Source organism: Falco naumanni, chromosome 9 (genome assembly GCF_017639655.2).
Source record: "Falco naumanni isolate bFalNau1 chromosome 9, bFalNau1.pat, whole genome shotgun sequence".
Taxonomy (NCBI): Eukaryota; Metazoa; Chordata; class Aves; order Falconiformes; family Falconidae; genus Falco; species Falco naumanni.
The window spans coordinates 29,304,783-29,325,366 of record NC_054062.1 but is presented as its reverse complement, the minus strand read 5'-3'; the positions used below and the strand labels follow the sequence as shown (position 1 = coordinate 29,325,366).

The 20,584-nt window shown below is 40.5% G+C and overlaps 1 protein-coding gene across 2 annotated transcripts in view; it reads left to right on the top strand.

Moving 5' to 3' along the window:
- Positions 1-20,584, top strand: part of WDFY4 (WDFY family member 4) — a 144,536-nt gene that overhangs the window by 117,081 nt on the left and 6,871 nt on the right. For both annotated transcript variants that reach the window (XM_040606886.1, XM_040606885.1), the window contains exons 52-58: positions 3,164-3,317; positions 5,506-5,597; positions 11,859-12,071; positions 12,608-12,755; positions 13,609-13,766; positions 15,407-15,565; positions 19,421-19,600. In XM_040606886.1, coding sequence (XP_040462820.1) covers positions 3,164-3,317; positions 5,506-5,597; positions 11,859-12,071; positions 12,608-12,755; positions 13,609-13,766; positions 15,407-15,565; positions 19,421-19,600 — 1,104 coding nt within the window. The remainder of the gene's footprint in view (positions 1-3,163; positions 3,318-5,505; positions 5,598-11,858; positions 12,072-12,607; positions 12,756-13,608; positions 13,767-15,406; positions 15,566-19,420; positions 19,601-20,584) is intronic.

Here is a 20,584-nt window from a genome sequence, read left to right as displayed (position 1 = left end):
CCCCTTTTATTCTTATCCCACACTGTTGCATTTCAGCAAGCAGGGAGATCTTTCCTGGTGTTTACATCCCAAAGGTACTTACAGAGAACAGGGTTCTTACTCTTCATTGTGTCACTGACTTGAGCAGTTATTTAAGCACTGTCTGCAGGTAATTTCTTCTTAGCATCTCTGGGCCTGGTAAGTCTTTGCACCTTCATAAACATCTCTTAGAAGCACTTTGAGGTCTTTGGGTTTAAAGCACCACCAAGGATCAGTGATGCTCAGTTTTATAAACGTGGAGTGTCCTAACTTTTCTCTAGAGATCACTTTGACTAGTTGCTTTGTATATACTCTGCTGAACTGTAGTTTTAAAAAGCATATTTTTCCAGTATTCCTGATGACAGACAGTATAAGGCCTCTACTGAAAGGAAAGAAAATACCGACTTACTGTGTCTAGCTACAGAAAAGCCATCAGTGTTTATGTCAACTTAGAATCTAAAGGAATAAAGCAGTTCTTGATTCTCTTTTTCCATTTCAGTGCAGTTTCTGCATTCATAGAGAGAGAAAACTCATTAATTCTGATATAAATATATGCAAATAAATTTATTAATATAGGAAATGGGAAAATCAGTTATTGCTTCCTTTATAAATAATACAGGCTTAAGTTTTAAAGATATTACTTTTCCCGAAAATGAATTAGACAGCGAGGGAAAAAATCACATTTTTTCGTGGTGGTAATATCTTTAACCAGATTTGTCGCGCTAACAGCATTTCCTATGTATATATTATTTTTATTTAATACAGGTAATCTTTTTATTACAAATCATATTGTTTCTCAGGAGATTACCATCAGCTCTCATAAAAGCTGCAAAAAAAGATGAAAAAGCATCAATCACCACCAGACACAGCATGCTGTGTGCAGATTAAATATACAAAGCCCTTTAATATGCTTCAATGAGATACTTGTTAGCTGTTGATTTATTTATAGTCCTCCTTCTACTCTGTTTTAATTTCAATTTGAATTTGACTCCAAGGGTTCCTGCCTAATAACGATCAAGAACAAGATGACCTTGTGCTTCAGATTAACTCCAGCTAGGCTTACTCATGTGATTAGCCACTTTTTCACTCAGTCCCTTGAGTGGGTATGGGAAGGCTTCACAATTGTCAGTGGTATAAAGGAGGAGGACAAGAAGGTAAAGCAGAACTACGTTGTCATTTAGAGATGAGGCTGGACCAAAAGCTTTGTCAGAATTCACACCAGGGGAAGCAGGGATGGTTTTTTTCCATCTAGAATGTGTTGGCTTTTGGTGGGAGTCTATCTCGAAAGACAAGTGCAGAGATGTGGCTTCAGAACTTAGGGTTTATTGATTTCTGTGTTTTGATAGCTTATCCATGGGGGTAGTTTCTCCCTAAGAAAAGATACGGCAAAAGTTATTTTTTGACTTGCAGTTCCCAGACTTAGCAGAATTTGAAGATCCAAAGGGGTTGCATCATAAGTGTGCAGGTACTTGCAGGGTCAAAAGGGCAGTGGTTCTTATCATCAGAAACCAATGTGGAAACTGCTGCTTTGGATTCATCTGATCCATGGGAGTAGGATTCCATCCTTATAGCATGATTATGCTTAGACATTATCTTCTTATTTAATAGACTGCAAGTCAGAACAGCTGACTGTTTATATGCAGGATGACAGCATTCTCCTCATCTGGCACATGCAACAGTCTACAGGCAGAGAGAAAACTAACCAAAAGCTATCAAGTTTTCCCAAGGGGTCAGCCATAGACAGAATCTGATGGCATCTCATGTTCATTAACAGATTGACTCTTGCACCACCTCTGGGTTTTAGTGTCTTCATTGTGCAATCCTACTGGCTTATTCTTTTTGCCTAGTGAAGCAGCTTTGAGGATTGAATGGTTGAGGATGAGCAATCATTCATACATTTTTACTGCACTGCAGAACTATTTAAAGGTACTTGTTCTATCTCTGACAATATCTCTTGAGCCCTATCAGTGGGATGTAGTGTTATGTCCCATGACATATAATCCAAATTAATTAAGTCCAATGAGAAATACCTATATTAGCCTGGGAGCATGCTGCAGTTGGGCAGCTATACTGCTGCCAGTACCTAAACAAGGTATTGGGAAACAATTTGGTTCTGTCACTTCATACAGTTAGAAAGTCAGCTTTCTTCTGAAGCAACTTGTTCTTTCTGGCAAACTCATTCAGATGATCTCAAAACCCCTGATTTTTGTTTGATTATTTCCATTATTGTAGAAATTTTATGTTAAAATAAATCCTTTCATGCCTAATGTAAGGATCCCTATGTAAAGGTGGACTTGGATTTTCACAGATGCACACAGTATATGAAATCTCATTAGAAAATCCTGTAGGAGATATGGTTCCATTGTAAGGCATATAGCCTTGATTCAGTAAGTGATTTATTTTATTCTTTACTTTCTTCTTGAGGGGTTAGCTCAAAATTACATCCTGGGCTACTGAGGCTGCTTTTGTCTAGTGTTTGACTCTTGTGAAACTAAACATGTTCAGATTATCTCAGGATGTGAGGTAGTTTGTTTCTCCTTCGTTACACATCAGTTCAGCTTGGGACCCAGATATTCCTCCTTTCTTCCCCTCTTTATGCTGTTGTTCCTTCCCATAAGGAATGAACAGCCCCTGCAGGCTCCTGCCAGCTGGGCCTTTCCTGTTTGCATGGAGCTGATGAATGCTATTTCAGTGGTACTGCCCCTTCCCCAAAGGTTTTCCTCAGTAGAATTGTGCATAAGATTGTTCACAACTATTTGGGTCTCAACTGAAGCAAAACCACTGAAGTCCACTGCTTGAAAATCATTTTGGGGTGAAAGGAATTAATTGCTTTCAGAAGGATTAATAGTGGGTATTCTGATATTCTCAAGCTGCCCATGATCATTTCTGCTTGCTTCTTGTGTTATTGCAAGCTATGCCAAGACTCCCAGCTTTAATGGTATTCTCAACCTACATATTTACAAATCAGGACTAAGGCAGCCCCTAATATGAGATCACAGTTAGCAGAGCTGGGACAGATCTTGAGCTATCACCTAATCAAACATGTGATAAGATGATTATTGCAGAACTGGCTAAGATTCTGCATCTACTTTTTATTTAACAAAATATTTGCACTGCAGTTTTTTTGTCTGTCTCCATTTCACAGGGTGGGAATTTTGATGTTGCAGACAGGATGTTTCACAGTGTCAAGAGCACGTGGGAATCAGCATCAAGGGACAACATGAGTGATGTCAGGGAACTCATCCCTGAATTCTTCTACTTGCCAGAGTTCCTGACCAATGCAAATCACTTTGAACTTGGTAAGTTCTAGAAGGGACTTCAGGGCTCCCCTTCTGCTTGTCAGCATAATGACAAGGGAAGAGATCTGGATCATGTGTTGAGAGTTGGTCCCTGGACTATGTGGACTGACCAGGCTCTCTAGTGATGAGAGCTTTTATTAAAATAAGGCTACAAGAATACAAGCTTGTGTTATCTGAATGCTATGAGAAGAACGAAGTTTACAGCTCAGAAGGGACTGTAGTTCCTATTAGTTACTGTGCAAAAGAATTACAAATTTTGTCAGACTAAGGTGGATTTTGATATAGGCAATCTAGATAGTTGCTCTTGAAAATTTGGTCTGCATCATCACATCTATGTGGCTATGAACAATATATTAATTTGACTTTTGCAGATAGATCAATTGTAAAATGGTGTTGGTGAAAGGTGTTTTTTTAAATTTTGTGCAAGATCACAAGGTGATTAAAGTTGTCAAATGTCCTCCCTATAATCTTGAAATGTTCTGCACAAGTCACATGAACTTGATACACTGTCCCTGGCCTCAAGCAGCATCACAATCCCTTCTGAATGTACACTGTCTTTAGACTTTTCTGCATCAGTGATTGAGGGTCAGAGAGAATCCAATAAAAACAGTATTCAGAAATAGTCATGGCAGTCCTGATCCACTTCACTTTACAGGAAATTCACATAATTTGCATAAAATGCAAAGCTGCTTTTTGTAGTGGACACAGGTTGATTAACAAGGCAGCAGAGAAATACCTTAAGAATCAGCCTAAATTGATGACGGCAAGGCAACTTAACTCAAGGTATTGAGGTCTAGGTATATTTTTATTTAAGATCTCAGTGAAATGAGACATCGTTGTGGTTTAAGCCTGGCTGGCAGCCAAGCACCACAGTCACTCACCCACTCCCCGCAGTGGGGTGGGGGAAAGAATCGGAAGAGTAAAAGAGAGAAAACTCATAGGTTGAGACAAAGACAGTTTACAAAGTAAAGCAAAAGCCGTGCATGCAAGCAAAGTAAACCAAGGAATTCATTCACCACTTCTGATCAGCAGGCAAGTGTTCCACCACCCCCAGGAAAGCTGGGCTTCATCACACGTAACGGTTACTTGGGAAAACAAACACCATCATTCTGAATGTCCCTCTCCTTTCTCCTTCCCCCTAGTTTATATGCTGAGCATGGCGCCGTATGGCACAGAATATCCCTTTGGTCAGCTGGGGGCAGCTGTCCCAGCTGTGTCCCCTCCCGACTTCTCGTGCACCCCCAGCCCCTCGCTGGAGGGGTGGGTGAGGAGCAGAAAGGGCCTTGGCTCGGTGTGAGCGCTGCTCAGCAGTGACGAAAACATCCCTGTGTTACCAACACTATTTTCAGCACAAATCCAAAACACAGCCCCGTACTTGCTACTATGAAGAAAATAAACTCTATACCAGCAAAAAACCAGCATAGGCGTGCTAAGAAAAGAGCAGAAGGGGAAAAAGATGCTAGAAGATTGTTAGAAGGTAAGAAAGAACAGGGGTACTTTCATCCTGAGGGGAGGTCAAGAAACAGCCTGGCTGAGATCAAGATCCAGAGACTGACCTGAGTGGAATCAAGTGGAGGGACCTAAAAAAGACACCAGAATCTTACCAACAGAGAGTAAATATCCAGGAAGATTTTACAACAGGCAAAGCCAAGCACCAGAATCCGTTCACTGCCACACTGTAAGGAGACACGGTCCCAGACCTGAGCCTCAACTTAGATTTGAATTCATCCTATTGTGCAACACTGTGCTCTGATTTCAGAACATATGCTCAACTCCTGAAAGGGATCAGATTGCGAAGTACTTGACAACAAAATCTTTTTCAGTGCCTGTTTTAGTAGGAATATCTGGCAGTTAGGCCCACAGGATTATGTATAAAAAGAAAGTTGTGCCAACAAGTTTGTCTTGTCTGAGTTTGCAGTCAGTGCTAAAATGTTTTGTGCTGTGGACATGCATATTTTTACTGTATTAGTGACAGTTATTAGAGCATCTCAGTGCTTTATTATTGGATCAGAAATGCCAGGAGAAATTGGTTCTGCAGTGTTCTATGGCACTATATTTGATGTAGAACCTGAAACTGCATGTGGGAACGTCACATCAATTCCCTTTGACTTCAGTGTTTTAGAAAATCTATTTCTATTTGCAATGTGTGTGATTCTTGTTTTTAATTCTCCCTTTGTAATTCCTGCAGGCTGCATGCAGGATGGAACAGTGCTGGGAGATGTGCAGCTTCCTCCTTGGGCAGACGGAGACCCCTATAAATTCATTCTTCTGCACAGACAGGTCAGTGAGTATCAAGATTTGTGACAAAATGCTGCACTGAGTTGCACTGAAAATGAAGCTCTGAAGGCCAGAGTCACAAACCAAAATGTTAGATCCAAGTGTGTCCTGCCTTTGCAGAGTTCATGTGGATTCTGAACTTCACATGTCTATTTGTCTGTCTGACAATTCACCCTGAATCACGGCCAACTTTCCAGACAGGTGAAGTTTGTATCTAGGTCTGTGACGTGGACCTATCTCAGCCTGTAAGTGTATGTGAACATAACATAATGCATACATGTGACATTTATATGCATATAGTTCCATGTTGTGGCTAACCAGCTGTGTGTGTTTAAACTATCTACCTTCATCTCTGAGTCATGCTAGGACTACAATTATGTTTTTATTTGGGGAGGGGAAAACCTAATGTGATTTCCTGCCTTTAATGGAGTCAGCCTTGGCAATTTGAAAGCAAATCGGTTTAAGGTCCTGAGACTTAACTACAATTAATGCTATCTATTAGTACTTAGAAAATCTTGACTTCTGCATGATGTCACCTGCTATGCAGCAGTGAGAACAAATGCAATTCTGTATGAAGGTTATTACAATGAATGCAGACTTTGCAGCAGAATGTCTTGGTGCAGGTGTCTTTTTGTTAGAGCTATAAAGGCAATGGGCTGTACTATAGTGCCTCTGCATTATGTCATCAGATTTCCTGTGGCACAATGAGTCAATCTGTATTTGTGAGTACAGACAGATTGTTGCTGTATACCAGAAATGTGATGATGATATGTTTTAGCATCAGTGGGACTAAACAATTAGCCTATGATTTTCAAGGCATTGCATTATCCTGATTTGTCATGTGTACCTTCAGTTTCTGCCTCAGTGGGTTCTTCTCACCTCTCCTATGCTACGGCAGGTCCTCCCCTTGGGCGTTCAACTTTCACTCTCTATAATCTCTTTGTAGGTGATTTTATCCAAACCTATGGATACATCCGTCTTCTCTATTTTGGTATCTCCAAATAAGCCTTTCTTCAGTTAACCTTTCCAAACGCAGGTTTAAATCCTGTCTCCTTAATGACTATTGTAACTTTTTTGTTCCTGTTCTGAAAAAAACTCAGTCATACTCTTGTCTTGTAAATATTCTTTTCACCACTGTTCCTTTAACCATTGACAATAACTGCCCTGCTCCCATTAAGTTACCATTACTTTCATGTCCCTTGCTTTGCACTGCTGTGCTGCATGCAGAATCCATATTTCTTGTGATGTACATACTACTAAATAATTTACATGTTTTTCTTGGGCATTCTTTTGAATCTTCAGCTTATTCTTTCTAACATCCTGATACCTTGTTTCAAGTCATTACAGAGATAACTGGAAGGGGGACCATTTCCATTGTCTGCATTGCATACAAATCTCCTTCCCACTGCCCTTATTATTTGAACTTTTCTATGGCTCCACTCCCTATACTTAGTGTCTCTGCTTTCCCTCTTGAGACCCTATGCATCTGTTTGATTTATTTATTCTGGCCTCTTATGTCTCCTTCTCCTTGCAGCCACCTGGGTGCTGTCAAGTAATCTAGCCTTAGTCCCATGTTTGACAATGCCATTTTTATCCATGTTTAAAAATAAAACAAAAAAATCCTTTATAAGCTGGTCTATGGGCTGTGAATCCATCCTGAGAAAAATTTTCTTCTGTTAAACCAGTTTTAAGAGAACAGGCTCGTAGTAGTGTACATCATCTACATATTTTGCAAAATTAATTCTGCAAACACTTTGGCTGGTGAATAGCTCTGAGAGCAAGCCTGTTCAACTCTGGATTCATTCACACATGCTCAGGTTACTCCTGTGAGTGAACTTGTATATGAATTGAGTCTGAGCTTGCCTGCTTTCTTGTGCAGTAGTCCTGCCTTTGTTTCTTTTTAAGGACTGTTGAGTGTATAATGAGATATATCCTTCTTTGTTGTTGTTGTGTAATCGATTAAGCAGCTCCCATTAGTCTCTATTGTGAATTCATCACCTGAACGCTTCACTTTAAATCTGTGGCAGAACAATAATGCTAATAAATATTTAAAAGAAGTTAAATTTCAGTCTGGCTACTTTACCTATTTTGAAATGGGTAACTTTTGTATACACTTATTAAAAATGTTGTTTTCAATCATTTCGGAAATGTCATTGAAAGTAGTCATCTACCACTTTTTGCCCCAGAATCCTGCCTCAGTACAAAACAGCTTGTGAATTAATGATATTCAAAATTATGTGGTGTGGAGAATAGCTGCTTACTATTATTAGCAGGTTTCAAGTGTCTCCATGCCTAGTAGCTTGACTCAGTGGTATGCTGTCATGCAGTTTAGTAACCTAAGCCAGTACACTGAATTTACAGCATATTCAGTAACTAATCAGTCCCTTTGCAGAAGCCACATTATTCTCCTTGTTCTTTGTTTTACCTTGTATTTCCGTAGCAGTTACCTGTGTAACTCAGATCACAGCCCAGTTTTACTGGGCTGACAAGCACACAGTGAGTAAACCTATCTGGGGAAAAAATGCATAGAAGAGCTTTTCTCCAGAAAACTAGTCAGATTGAAATAGGAGTGTGTCAGTAATAACAAGAAATGTCTCAATGAATCATTTCAACTTTCTGTCTTTGTTATCAAAACATTTCAAAATTATCTTTTCATTGCAATGTTTATATTAGATTACAGGCTGAACTGAAAATATTTTATTTTATGATGTAACTGTTAGAACTAATTGTGTATGGTATATAGGTCCATTATTAGTAAAATAAAAGGATGTGATTTTTCCAAATTTAGAACTGGGAGGGGAGGGGTTGTAGATTTTAATAAATGAGAAAACTTGAGAGTTGGGTGTTTTTGTTCTGATTTGGAAACACTGTTCAGTGTCTGCATTTCCCCCAGAATCTAGCTTCCATTTTTCAGTCAGAGTCTATCTCCTGCTTTTTTGCAACCTATTAGCTTGAAGGGATAAGAAGACAATGTTTTTGCCAGAGAACTGAGATGCAGAGAGGTTAAGAGCCATGTTCAGACTGCTTAAGCTCCTGTACATGCACAATAATAAGTATTACTGAGACTGACATCTCTGAAGCTGCCTGGAGAGTGATTTAGAGACCCAGAGCTCCAGTCACACTGAAAAGTAGTGGAAGGGAAGACAGAAATGAGTTTTTGTCAGTGCCCGTAATCACATGATGATACTCCTGCTATGAGGGAGGAGATATTTGAGTAAGTGTTCTGTGCACTGCAGGCTTGCCACTTGAAGTACAGTCCTTGCTAAAATGAAGAGTTGAGCCTAGCGAGTGCCTGATCCCTTCCCTTGCAGGGAAGCAGCTCAGTGCCACCCAGTGCAAATAGATGTTAGCCACTGAGGTCAAACATGCAGCAGTTCCCTGGTGTTCCCCAGTGGCTCCAATGAAGGCATGAAGGTTTTGGGGCACTCAGGTTCCTTTCCCTGCTGTATCTCATGCTGTCTATGTGACCTTCAAGGTCCTTAGTCTCTGTTCTCCAGATTCCCAAATACGGGAAGGATAACACCGTCCCTCCTTAACAGAGGTGCTGCAGACAGAAATCCATGGATGCCTGAAAGCTGCTGCAATTTTACGCTGATGTTTTTTTAAAGAAAAACATAGGGAGAAATCCTGTCTCGTATATTGTGGCTTGTTTGGAGTGTAAAGCACTGAGCCGTGCTCCTTACTGCTTGTGTAATGGTGAGCACTCTGAAGGCACTTAGATAAAATGGGGAACATCTGTTTTTGCCTTGTACACTGGAGTAAGAGTGCAGTTTGGAAATTAATCTATCAATCATCCCTGCATAATGTGGCTTTGCTCTTATTGCAGTGATCTCAAATTGTGTGAACTAGATTTGTTTTGGATGAAACAAAACCAAAAGCTGCACTCCAGTTGTGCACTACAGATGCTGATGGCATTCAGCCTGTAAGAGCAGACTAGATCTAATTTGAAGTAAAGCCCCCACAGTGTAATGTGGATATTGGGCCCTCTCAACCATCTGTTCTGTTCTACAGACCTGCTTCCACTGAGCTGCACTATTTGATAACATTGGCACTACTGATAAAACCACACAACTTTCATAAATTAATTCAAATCCCAAATAGGAGCAGTTTAGCAAATGAAAGATCACATTTATAGACTTGTGTTCTTAATGATTTGCCAGACCTGATCAGATATCACGTACAGTCAATGAATATTCTGTCCCCAACCATAGGTAGTACTAGGTGTTACACGGGAGGATGCAAGAAATCTTGCTGTGGAAAGTCGATTAGCCTGCCTGGGAAGTTCATCTGACTCTGAAGTGGAGGGTTAGAGATCTTGAATTCTGAAACATATAATAGTTTCTGTCTTCTGAAACCATCCACAAGACTGGGTGTACTTGTTACTGGTACCGTGGTCAGTTTTAGAAGGCTTCACAATGAGTTTGGTGCATTAAACTGATCCAGATCAACACTGTTCTGAGGTTTGACTATTGCTTTAAAGAATATGAGAGCAAAGAATTGCTCTTGACATAAAACTGAGTAGCTCCCTGTTTCATGTTTAATAAGTTAGGAATCTCGTCTACTAAAGAAATTTATTTACTTCCTTATTAGACACCGAGTTCTCCCTCCCTGGTTGGGCTTGTCATAGTGCTCAGTGAAATACTGAGAGGCTGCACATTTGCAGCTCTGTTGGTTGCTTTGTTTTTCTCTGTCAGTGATGCCAGGCAAAATTTACAGTTTGTAATTCATGGACTAACTGCTTTTATTAATAAGGATGAGTTCTGAGTCTGTTCATAAGTGTTTTCCTGTTGTTTGCAGGGGACAGATTGTATGCCACACTTGTTCTCTGAGCTGCCCTGTGATTGTTATAGCTGTGGGCAGGGTCATTTAAACCAGCTGCACTGGGCTAACTGTCGGCTCTGTGAAATGAGCCATTGTTCTGGATCCCATTAGCTTGTTTATTTCCACTGTGCTTTGGGTGGGATGGTCTGCTTGGGAGACCTTTAACTGAGCATCAGGGATTATTGCACAGTCAAATGATTTGGAGATCGGAAAGTATTTTTAATAATGCTTAACACTGCTGCTTGAATTATTGGGCAAGGCTGTTTGAGAATCCACAAAAATTTGGTGAGGCAGGTGATGGCAGGGGCACTAACGTTTAGTGAAGCCTCATGGGTAAGGCTGGGTAACCTGGAGGTGGGCAAAGGTTCAACTGAAACTTTTGTCTGCTGCTTATGAATTGCTCTCTGGATCTTCAAGGAAAACTTGTGTTTTCCACCATGTTTACATTGAGCTTTCTAGGGAGCCCACATTGGGGTGGATGTATTACCTTGTAACATCTCTCCCAGTCTTTTTCAGTAGTAATTGTTTCTTCTGGTCCCATTAATCCACACACTTGTCACTATGGGTAGAAAATCTAACTGAAGTAAACCATTTCTTATTTGGCGGGAAAAGTTCAGATCCCAGGTTTTTCCATGATGAGGAAATCCAGTGGCGTGACTGTCTCTGCTTAAGTCCTGCAAGGGTAGCAAAATGTTTGTTGATCAAACTCGGGCTGTCTTGAAGCTTCTGTCATACAGCTGCCCTGTTGCACCCCAAGTCTCCTACTGCAAAACCCCTTCCCTGTCTTGGCTTGCAGCACCCCTTGCCATTTCACTGCAAGTTCTAAATTCTCTTTGCTAGTTCATGGCATGCAGTCTCTCCTGCTATATCCTTCAGACCCCACTTAGAAGCCCCTCTTCTAGTCATCTCCCTTTCCAATCTATATTTATATGTATTTTCTCAAATAAAGTCTTTGCTACTCAGTATGATTTATAAGGCATATTTCTACAAATAGAAATTCACCTGTGATTTGTCCATAGAGCAAAGTGGTGGCACCAAATGCTAAAAGCTGTTTTGCTCATTTAAACTGTCTTGTGTCAGTAACAGTATCGGTGAAGACATGATAGCACAGGCTTTAATGTGTGCTAGAAGCTGGAGGATGTGCCAAGACCTGTGGAGCGCTTCCACTCTGTGGAACCTGCCTGTGGTGTCTCTAAGGATATTACTTCTGGTGCCTGTTAGGACAAGCATGCTGCACTTTGTCCTTCCTTTTCCTGTGGGGATCCACCTTTCATCTCTTTGGTCACATTTTGTGAGGATGTGCTGAGAATGGTGGTACTGGAAAAACTGAAAGTGTAAAGATTCACTTGCACAGAATTTCAGTCTCCAGCAAGGATTGGAAAGTGGTAATGTATTTGTCATGGATACACTCTGCTGAATTAATTAATTTTATTTTGGTTTCAGGCACTGGAAAGTGACTATGTCAGTGCACACCTCCATCGCTGGATAGATCTGATTTTTGGCTACAAGCAACATGGCTCAGCTGCGGTGGAGGCAGTTAACACCTATCACCCTTACTTCTATGGAGACAAGATGGACCTCAACAATGTTAAAGATCCTTTGATTAAGAACACTGTCCTGGGTTTTGTCAGCAACTTCGGACAGATACCAAAGCAGGTACCACTTTATCATGCGAGTAAAGAGCATAATTTGTTTTGATCTTGATTTCAACTGGAAAGCAAGAATAGAAATTTAAATCAGAGACATTTTCTGATTTAAATATGTTGAAAGATGGGCTATAGACTTCCTCAGATTATGTACTACATCAGTATGCACCCACACATGTATGTGATGCCACCTTCTAATCATGCTGTTCCTGTTGTATGCCATACAGCTGTGGCATCAAATCTGGGTACTGCTGCTTCAGTACAGTCACATGAGTAACCACTAGTCTGGGAATGGGTACAGTCAAATAAAAGCAGCTCAAAGTCTCACCTATACTTTTCCCTCTTCTGAATTGCTGGGATTAGCTTCCTATCTCTGTGAGGAAAGGATGTAGTCTGATGAAAATGTAACAATGGTAAGATGATACCACAATGAAGAGGTTTGTGTATGATAGTCCTAGAGTCTATGATTAAGGATTTAAACAGATGTCTCTCCTGTATGATCTGGCAAATAGATATTAGTTTTCTAATGCCATTCTTTTGTCCTAGCTCTTCACGAAACCACATCCATCGAGGAATGCCCAAGGCAAAAGCTCATCAGGAAGAGAGACTGTGCTGTCCCTTCACTCAAGTGGAATTCTTCCTCCTTTTATGAGCAGCCTGCAAAATCTGAAACTCTCACCAGTTACAATAAAAGGTGCTGCAGGGGCTGTGCTCCATTTCCTGAGCTAATAAGTACAGAATTCTTGGATGGGGTGAATCTGAATTTTCAAGAGCAGAAAAATATTCATGCAGCTTTGTATGACTTGGTGCAATCAAGATCCCTTCTGCCAATTATTATTTGTATATATGTGTATTGTGAGTGGGCATTGAAAACACTCAAATACTCAGGAGAAATCTTGAAACTTCTGTTGTAGAGTTAAGAAGATACATTTGTTTTATAAGAAACCTAAATCTTTTCTCTCTTATACATTCTGAATATGTTAAATTGAAACACAAAGCTCACTGTTTTCCATTTGCATTCTCACTTTTTATATTCAACAGCAAAGTAAATTATCTGTCTTTCCCCACTTCTCAGTCTTCACATCTTTTCTATTTTATCATCTTTTTCTTAGTCTGTGTTTTCCTTACCCTGGAAAATTTCACTGTGTCTACTTCTTCACGCCACGATGGTGTTCTCTGCACATCTTGGTAGGGACAGTGGGCTCCCATAGCTGTGCTACAGAGGCTGTTGGTGACATGCCCAGCATCCTCTGTAGTGCATGGCATAAGGCAGTCTGCACTGGCAGCTTAATGACACTGCTGTTAAACCCTCTCCTTCAGAGCACATCACTCCCTCTCATGGAATTATGTGGTCCATTGGAGAGGAGTGTTTCCACTATTCTGTCTGGAATCTCTAGTTGTAGAGCAGATTTCTGTCTATGGGCCTGGCCTCAACACTGAGCCTAAATGTGGGATTTGCCAGCCTCACCACACAAGCTGTGCAAGGATGAAAGTTAACATAAGTGCTCTAAAAACCCCAGAATTAAATATGTTCTTTGTCTTATCAGACTATCCCAAGAGAGCTATTGGACACATTGTTCATACTGAGAAAGGCATTCTGGCTGTCGAAAAAAATAAAGTTTTAATTCCTCCTCTTTGGAACAAAACATTCTGCTGGGGATTTGAGGACTTCACCTGCTGCTTTGGCAACTATGGGTCCGAGAAGGTAAATAAGGAAAAGTCTAAGTGTTTCAGAAATGAATGATATGTTGTGGGTTTTGGCTGGTTTGGACACCCATTTCAGAGCCTATTGTGGAGTTGATTTCAGAGGATGCTGTACAGTCAACCTTTTTGAGGAATCTCAAGTCGTATATCCCAACAGAGTGCAAAGTCATTATAGACTGCTCAAAAATGTGTAATTTCTGATCTCAATTATCTCAGGTTTTCCTTCCAGTAACTGTGTTCTCCATCAAAATGAAGGAGAAACACCATTTCATGGGTTGTAAGGACAACACAAGGTCTCCTGGCTACTAATCAGAAATTTCATTGTGCAGAACTTTCTGTTGGAATTAAAACAGGACCATCTGTCAATTTTTCTCTGTCTCCCCAGTGTAGCCCAGTGCATTCATTCAAAATAATAATATCTTCTGTGCTAGAAAGTTAATACTCCTACTTCTTTGCTGTTAAAAAGCAACAGTCTGTGTCACCACGCTGCTTGTTAGGGCACTTGACAGATCCAGTTTCTCTAGCACAATCACACTGTTTTGGATGTGTTTGGGTCAATGTTATGACACACAAAGAGATCTGAGTTAGCTTGGGTACCAGAATAGCAGAATATGTCATTCAGGAATTTGTGCAAGCCACATCATTATGTTTTTACAGACATACAGTCAATGGAAGTGAAAGAGCCATGAGGTATACTTTACTTCCTGCTCCCTGTATAAAATTATCGAGAGTTTTCTCCATTGAATTAAATTAAAATCTGTTTAACAATTCAGAATGCTACCGTGTCTTCAAAAGTCAGGATGTCATTGATCCTAGTGACACTGAGCATAATGAGTGTGATTAGACAGTCGCTGTGAGGGATAGTTGGGAATCCAACTTAAATTCTCTCTGGCTCAACAGTGCCTCTGGACATGAGCCTGGAAGAAATTGTCCTCGTAAGCAGGTAAAGGTTTGTCTGTCTGTGGTATGTGTTTTGTAGATGTGTCATCCAGCTGCACCAGAATCATTAGCAACATAGTGGTGTCCCTGTTGTGTGGGAGAGAGCTAATGCAGAATGTGAGCAGAGGGATGTTTGTGCTGTAGTTGTAGCAATGTGTAATAGACCTGACCTTGGTTTAGGCTGATGTGGGTGCTGCTAACAAAGCCATTGACACAGATTGACACAAAGTGGAATTTACTGCACAGAATGGAATTGGCTTTTCAATCCAAGAGGAGGATTGCAAAGCCTGGCACTAACTTTGTTAGCAGTGGCCATCACAGCCTGAGCTTTCTTTTTAATCTATGTTGAATGTTTGCATTCTGTCACTATATAGTGGCAGAATAAGCTTATCTGAAGTTATGTAGGAAGCCTGTGGCACAAGAGGGATTGGGACTCAGGTCTCCTAAGACGTAAGGCACTGATATTTGTCCAGCGTTCCTGTTTGGGCCCTGGAGGATGGCACAGCTGCATGTAGCCACAGCCTGTGTGTGTGCATACTATGCAGCTGTGCTTTGAGCATAGAGACTGGTTAAGATGAGCTTTTCTTTCCTGGATGTGAAGAAATGGAAGTTCAGTTCTGAAAACTGCATCTGCCATTTGGTACTAATAAATGCATGGTATCACCATATGAGCATTTGACTTAAAGCTGCTTTCTTGTACAGAACGTGTCTACATTTGAGTGCATGGCAGACTGGGGAAAGTGCCTCTGCGCTGTGTGTCCTTCAGCAACTACCATAATCACATCTGGAACAAGCTCAGTCGTGTGTGTCTGGGAACTTTCGCTGGTCAAGGACAAAGTGAAATGTTTGAACTTGAGACAGGTCAGTACTGTGGCTCTTTTGCTATAGAAGCTTAATGAAAACCAGAAGATTAGTTTCTCTCAGATGACTGGCAGAGGAAACACCTTTGGGTGAATCAAGAAGGCAGAGAAAACCCAGTAACCAGCATGTTATCAACCTGATATCAGGTCTGGAGCTGATAATATGCCTGATATTTATACACAGCTTATAGTTATGAACTCTGCTTGGGTTTATTTGATGTTTTTTTTCTCTTTGGTACCATTTCCAAAGTTTATCATGATGAAAGAAACAGTCAAGATAAGGCATATGCTCTTCTCACTCAAAGTGCAGCCAGCCTTTGGTTTATTTTCAGATACCAGTATCACCTGGAGATGCTTACAGTTCTTTTGGGCTGCTATAGCAATGGACAGGATCTCAAAACCACCCTGCAAACTTAGCAAATGGAAATGAAGGCTCAGCTAGGCAAAGTTCTTGATTCTTTTCTTTCAACCTGAATTCAGAACACAAAAGGTTTATCTGACACTCCATGAGGTAGAAATGCATCCAATAAGAATGATATAGTTTGTGTCCTCATTTTCCCAAGTCCTTTAGTGGCTGTTGATCTGGAGCTTGTGTATAGTCATCAAACAGCTGTATAAATGCTATTTCATTTACAAAAGTGAATACTCATGCAGGATTTGTGTGGTTCAGCAGTGATGAGTTCTCAGCTTTACAAGTAAAGCTGGAGTACACCTCTGTCATATCAGAAAGGCAGCATAGGACCCTTTTTCCCTAAGAAATTGAGGCAGAAAACACTGCTACTTTTAGGCAAACTAATAAAGGATTCACTGATCAGCAAGATCTCCAAGTGTTAGAAGCTTCTGTTCATTTGCTCTGGAGGGGTATTAGATGATATTTCAGTGCTTTCCTTACCCTGAGCCAAAACATATTTTATTTGTCATTAAATGATGTGAAAACGTCAGTGTCTGTTGGGATTCCAGAGAAGTATTTAGATCTTAATTTATCTGAAATCCTTGTGTGTAGAAATTAGAGGGAAACTGGGTTTAGGGCAGTCTCTTTTCTGAGGTTTATATTGTTTCCTGCTTGAGAAGAAGCCAGAAATATGAGATAAAATCTTCAGTGATGACCTTTTAATCCATCTGGTTATTATTTCAAAGCAGGACATGGACATGGAAGTGGAAGAAAAAGCAGCAGAGGAAAGAATAAGCAGTAAACTTCATAAACATCAAAATTATTCCAGTCAGGGGGTCAGTTTGAGTTTCAGGCAACTGTTTGACAAGGCTGTCTTTTATCTCCAATATAATGCCTTTCTCTTTAACAATCTAAAATCAGCTTTGCTGATGTGTTCTACTGTGAATAATCTGGTATTACGCAGAGTCTACAAAGTGGTGTGAGATCATGCTTTGACAAATTCTGTGTCTTTTTCCTTTTCTTTGCTAGCAGAGGCGCTTTTTTTCTCTCTTTTTTTTTTTTTTTTTTTTTTTAAACGACTGTCTGGCATAGATGTAAATTTGAACTATGGTTCTAAATGTCTTCCAGTGAATTACTTGCTGGTTTCATGTAATTCACTGTTTCATGGTGACTGCTTTTTCTGCTGAACAAAAAAAAAAATGTGAGTGAGCTTTGCTTAAGTAAAGCTGATGTGCTATAAAGTGGATGCTATTCACTTACCAGCTGTCTCATGGGACTGACACATTCTGGTTTGGAATGTAGTAAAGTACAGAAACTATATTTCAGCAGAAAAAGTCACTTTTCCCTCTCTAGCAGGGTCTGCTTCCACAGTTTTGTGGAACACTAAAGATTGAGCATAATAGCCTCAGTATTGATCCATGCATTTACCAGTTCCCTCAGTGTTCATGAGCAAAACAATCCATGCAATCCAGCCCCCAGAAAATCTGGGCCATATGAGACAATAGACTGGGAGAAGCATCTAGGCAAAGTATACTGTCTGCCACACAGACCTCTTAGGGAGGTGTTGAGCATAGCTGCAACATGTCTGTGTCCCCGTCAGCCAGTTAAGTTGGATGGTAGAACTTGGTTTATGTTTTCATGGACTAAACATTCCTGCGGTGAAGCTGGTCATCTTTTTTAATATTTGTGAATTTACTCTGGAGATATGCTTCATAGTTGTTTCTGCAAATAGGCTGCAGGGTACTTCCCATTAAGGGAAAACCTGTCAGTCATGAGAAGATGGTAGAGAACTAAAAGCATGCAACCATCTTTGCATGAATATGCATTGAGACACTGGTGGATTGAAGATGAGATTATAACTGTGCTCAGGTCCAGCCCTCTTCCACACTCAGCTTGTGTTTAAAGCACTTCACCACCAGGTAGGATCTTTCTGGGTTAAAAAAAGGGGTTTATTAAAACTTATGCGGGAGCTTAGGTTGGCTTGACTTGCCAGTTTGGATGCTGTCACAGTGGATACATTTTCTTTCATGATTTGGAGGAAAGAAAGGAAATTTGGAGCCCTTGAACCTGCCATGTCCCAACCCTTTTTGCAGAGATCTTGTGCAGTTCTCAAGTGCAGGCACTGGGTTATGCCCAGTCCTTTGTGAAAGAGACTATTCTACAGCCTGTCCAAAGCTACTGTTAAGCCTCCTTTTCTACGCTCTGTAGAGAGTGTTTGTGACCTCTGAAAACCACTCTTGGATACCCCATTTTGTACCAGTATTTTTAGTCAACAGTTCTTGTGAATGAAACAAAGTCACAAGCTGAAATTCATCCCTCATAGTTGCAGGTCACCTTCAGTAGTACAGAGCCTGCTGCAGCTCAGTGTCTTCACCAGTGGATTTAATGTTTCAGTACTGTTGTCCTAGTAACCTTGGCAAGTGGCAGCACATGTGAGCCAGCAAGAGTTCAGTCTGGCAGTCACACGCTGGAAAAGAGTATGAGATGTGTTTGCAAAAATCATCTGGGACATGTGGTTCTGCTCCATGCTGAACTGAGATAGACACTGAAGATGTGCTAATTATGTCCTGTAGAGAAAGTTAACAGGGAATATGCATTTACTGTTAAAACTGGTAAGTCTGACTTTTCACAGTAAAGCAGCTAAAAACTGAGCCCTTAAAGGCTTTTTAGGAAACCTGTGAAGGACTTGTTCTCTGTTGCCCTACAGGCTTTACTGTCATTGGTGGTTATACAGCAGAAATGTATACTGCTGTCACTTGAGAATGCTGCATTAAACAATTATCATCAGTATATTTCAATCCATGACTTCTATCTGAGCTATTAAGTTGCCTAAAGTGTTGTCTTTTTTTATGAAACAGTTTAAATAAAGCTAAATTAAACTGAGCACTCCTTATATCTCTGGAACCTATGAAAAATAACAAAAAAAGAATGAAAGGGAAAGGAATTTCTGTATGGCTTTAAAGCAAAAATTCTCCCCAAATGCTGTTTTTCTTAACTAAAGTAAAAAAAAAAAAATAGTACTTGTTCAAAAAACAGAAAGATAAGATTGAGAATGTCACTGAAATACATCCTGATGAGTTTTATTTCACAATTTTTTTTAAAATATTGAGAAACTGTCATTTCCAAGCATAAATTTTACTTAAAACTGCATGGACTGAAGTGAAAAATGTGCTTTTGAGCACAAAGCAGAGTCGTAGAGTCTGAAATGTATGCCGAGGGCCCTGAGTTACTGTGCAACTTGGGGCAAGTCATATAATCTCTTGGAGCCTCAACTTCCTTCAATCATGAGTTGAGAACAAGGGTGCTTCTATAAGATGCTTTAGTATTACCCCCTCATACCCTTTTCAGTTCTCCAAAGAATGACTAGGTTGCTGTTCTTACTAAGCAAACTGACAGTAGGACTGTGGTTCCCTAGTAAATCAGCCAGCCTCTGCTGTGGTTTATTTGTTGCTTTTTCCCCACCAGGCTTTGTATGGGCACACTCAGGCAGTGACCTGCCTTGCTGCATCTGTGACCTACAGCATCTTCGTGAGTGGATCCGATGACAGAACCTGCATCATCTGGGACCTGAACCAGCTGACGTACATAAACCAGCTTCCTGCCCACAGGGCAAGCCTCTGTTCTGTTGCCATCAACAATTCAACAGTAAGATCTTCATTTATCATCTTTCTTCTGATGCATCCATGAACATTTCATGATAATTTAATGGGTGCTTTTCCCAACGTAAAAACATCCTGAGAGTCTGATACATTGATTTTTTTCTTTCTACAGAGATTGCTAATAGTGTTCTTAATGATGAGAGGCGAGCACTAAAAGCAACATCTTAGACTGAGTAGCTAAGTAGAAACATCTTTGGATGGGTAGATAGCAGGATTAAACAACTTTTAGTTTACAGAGCATGAAGTATTACCCTAGTAGATCCTGGATTTGGCTCACCCTTAACCTTATTGCCTCCATTATTTCATTAATTTCTCCTGACATTCAAGCAGCAGAGCCATGTCAGTTGAGACATTAGACCTCAGTCTGCTGCCTCAGCTGACAACTGCCTTACACCTTTGTGGTGACAACACTGGCTTTTTGCTTTCCCTTCTACTCTCAGGTCTGGGGGAGCTTTTGATGGCAGTGGTCTGTGTCTGTGCCTGGGCAGAATTGCATGCATGTTGATAGGAAAATATTCTGTATTGAATTTTACTTTAAGCACTCTGGATGAGATTTTTTCCAACCTTCTACCTCCCAAAAGTGTTGCTTGCATATGTGTATTTTTTGTCTCTGCTAACATACTAGAGCAGGACTCCAGCTGCTCAGACAATTTGAGGTTGGATCCACTACTGGAGCTTGTACCAAGACAGCCAAATCTGAGTACACAGCAGTAAGAAACCGGGCAGATATTCTCTACTTAGTCTCTATCAAAGCAGGCATCTCATATCAGAACTTTATTAACCATACGATCTGAAGGTTAGCAATTGGGAATGGGAATTAAGTAGTCTGTTCAGTGCCAGCTCAGCTCCCAGTGCCAGGGGTCCTTGTTAGTGTAAAATAGCCAGTGGCTTCAGCAGGCCAGTTCAGTATACCATGGTGGTCCCTTATGAAGCCAGCTGAAGCAGTACGAAGCATTCAGAAATGAGTGGG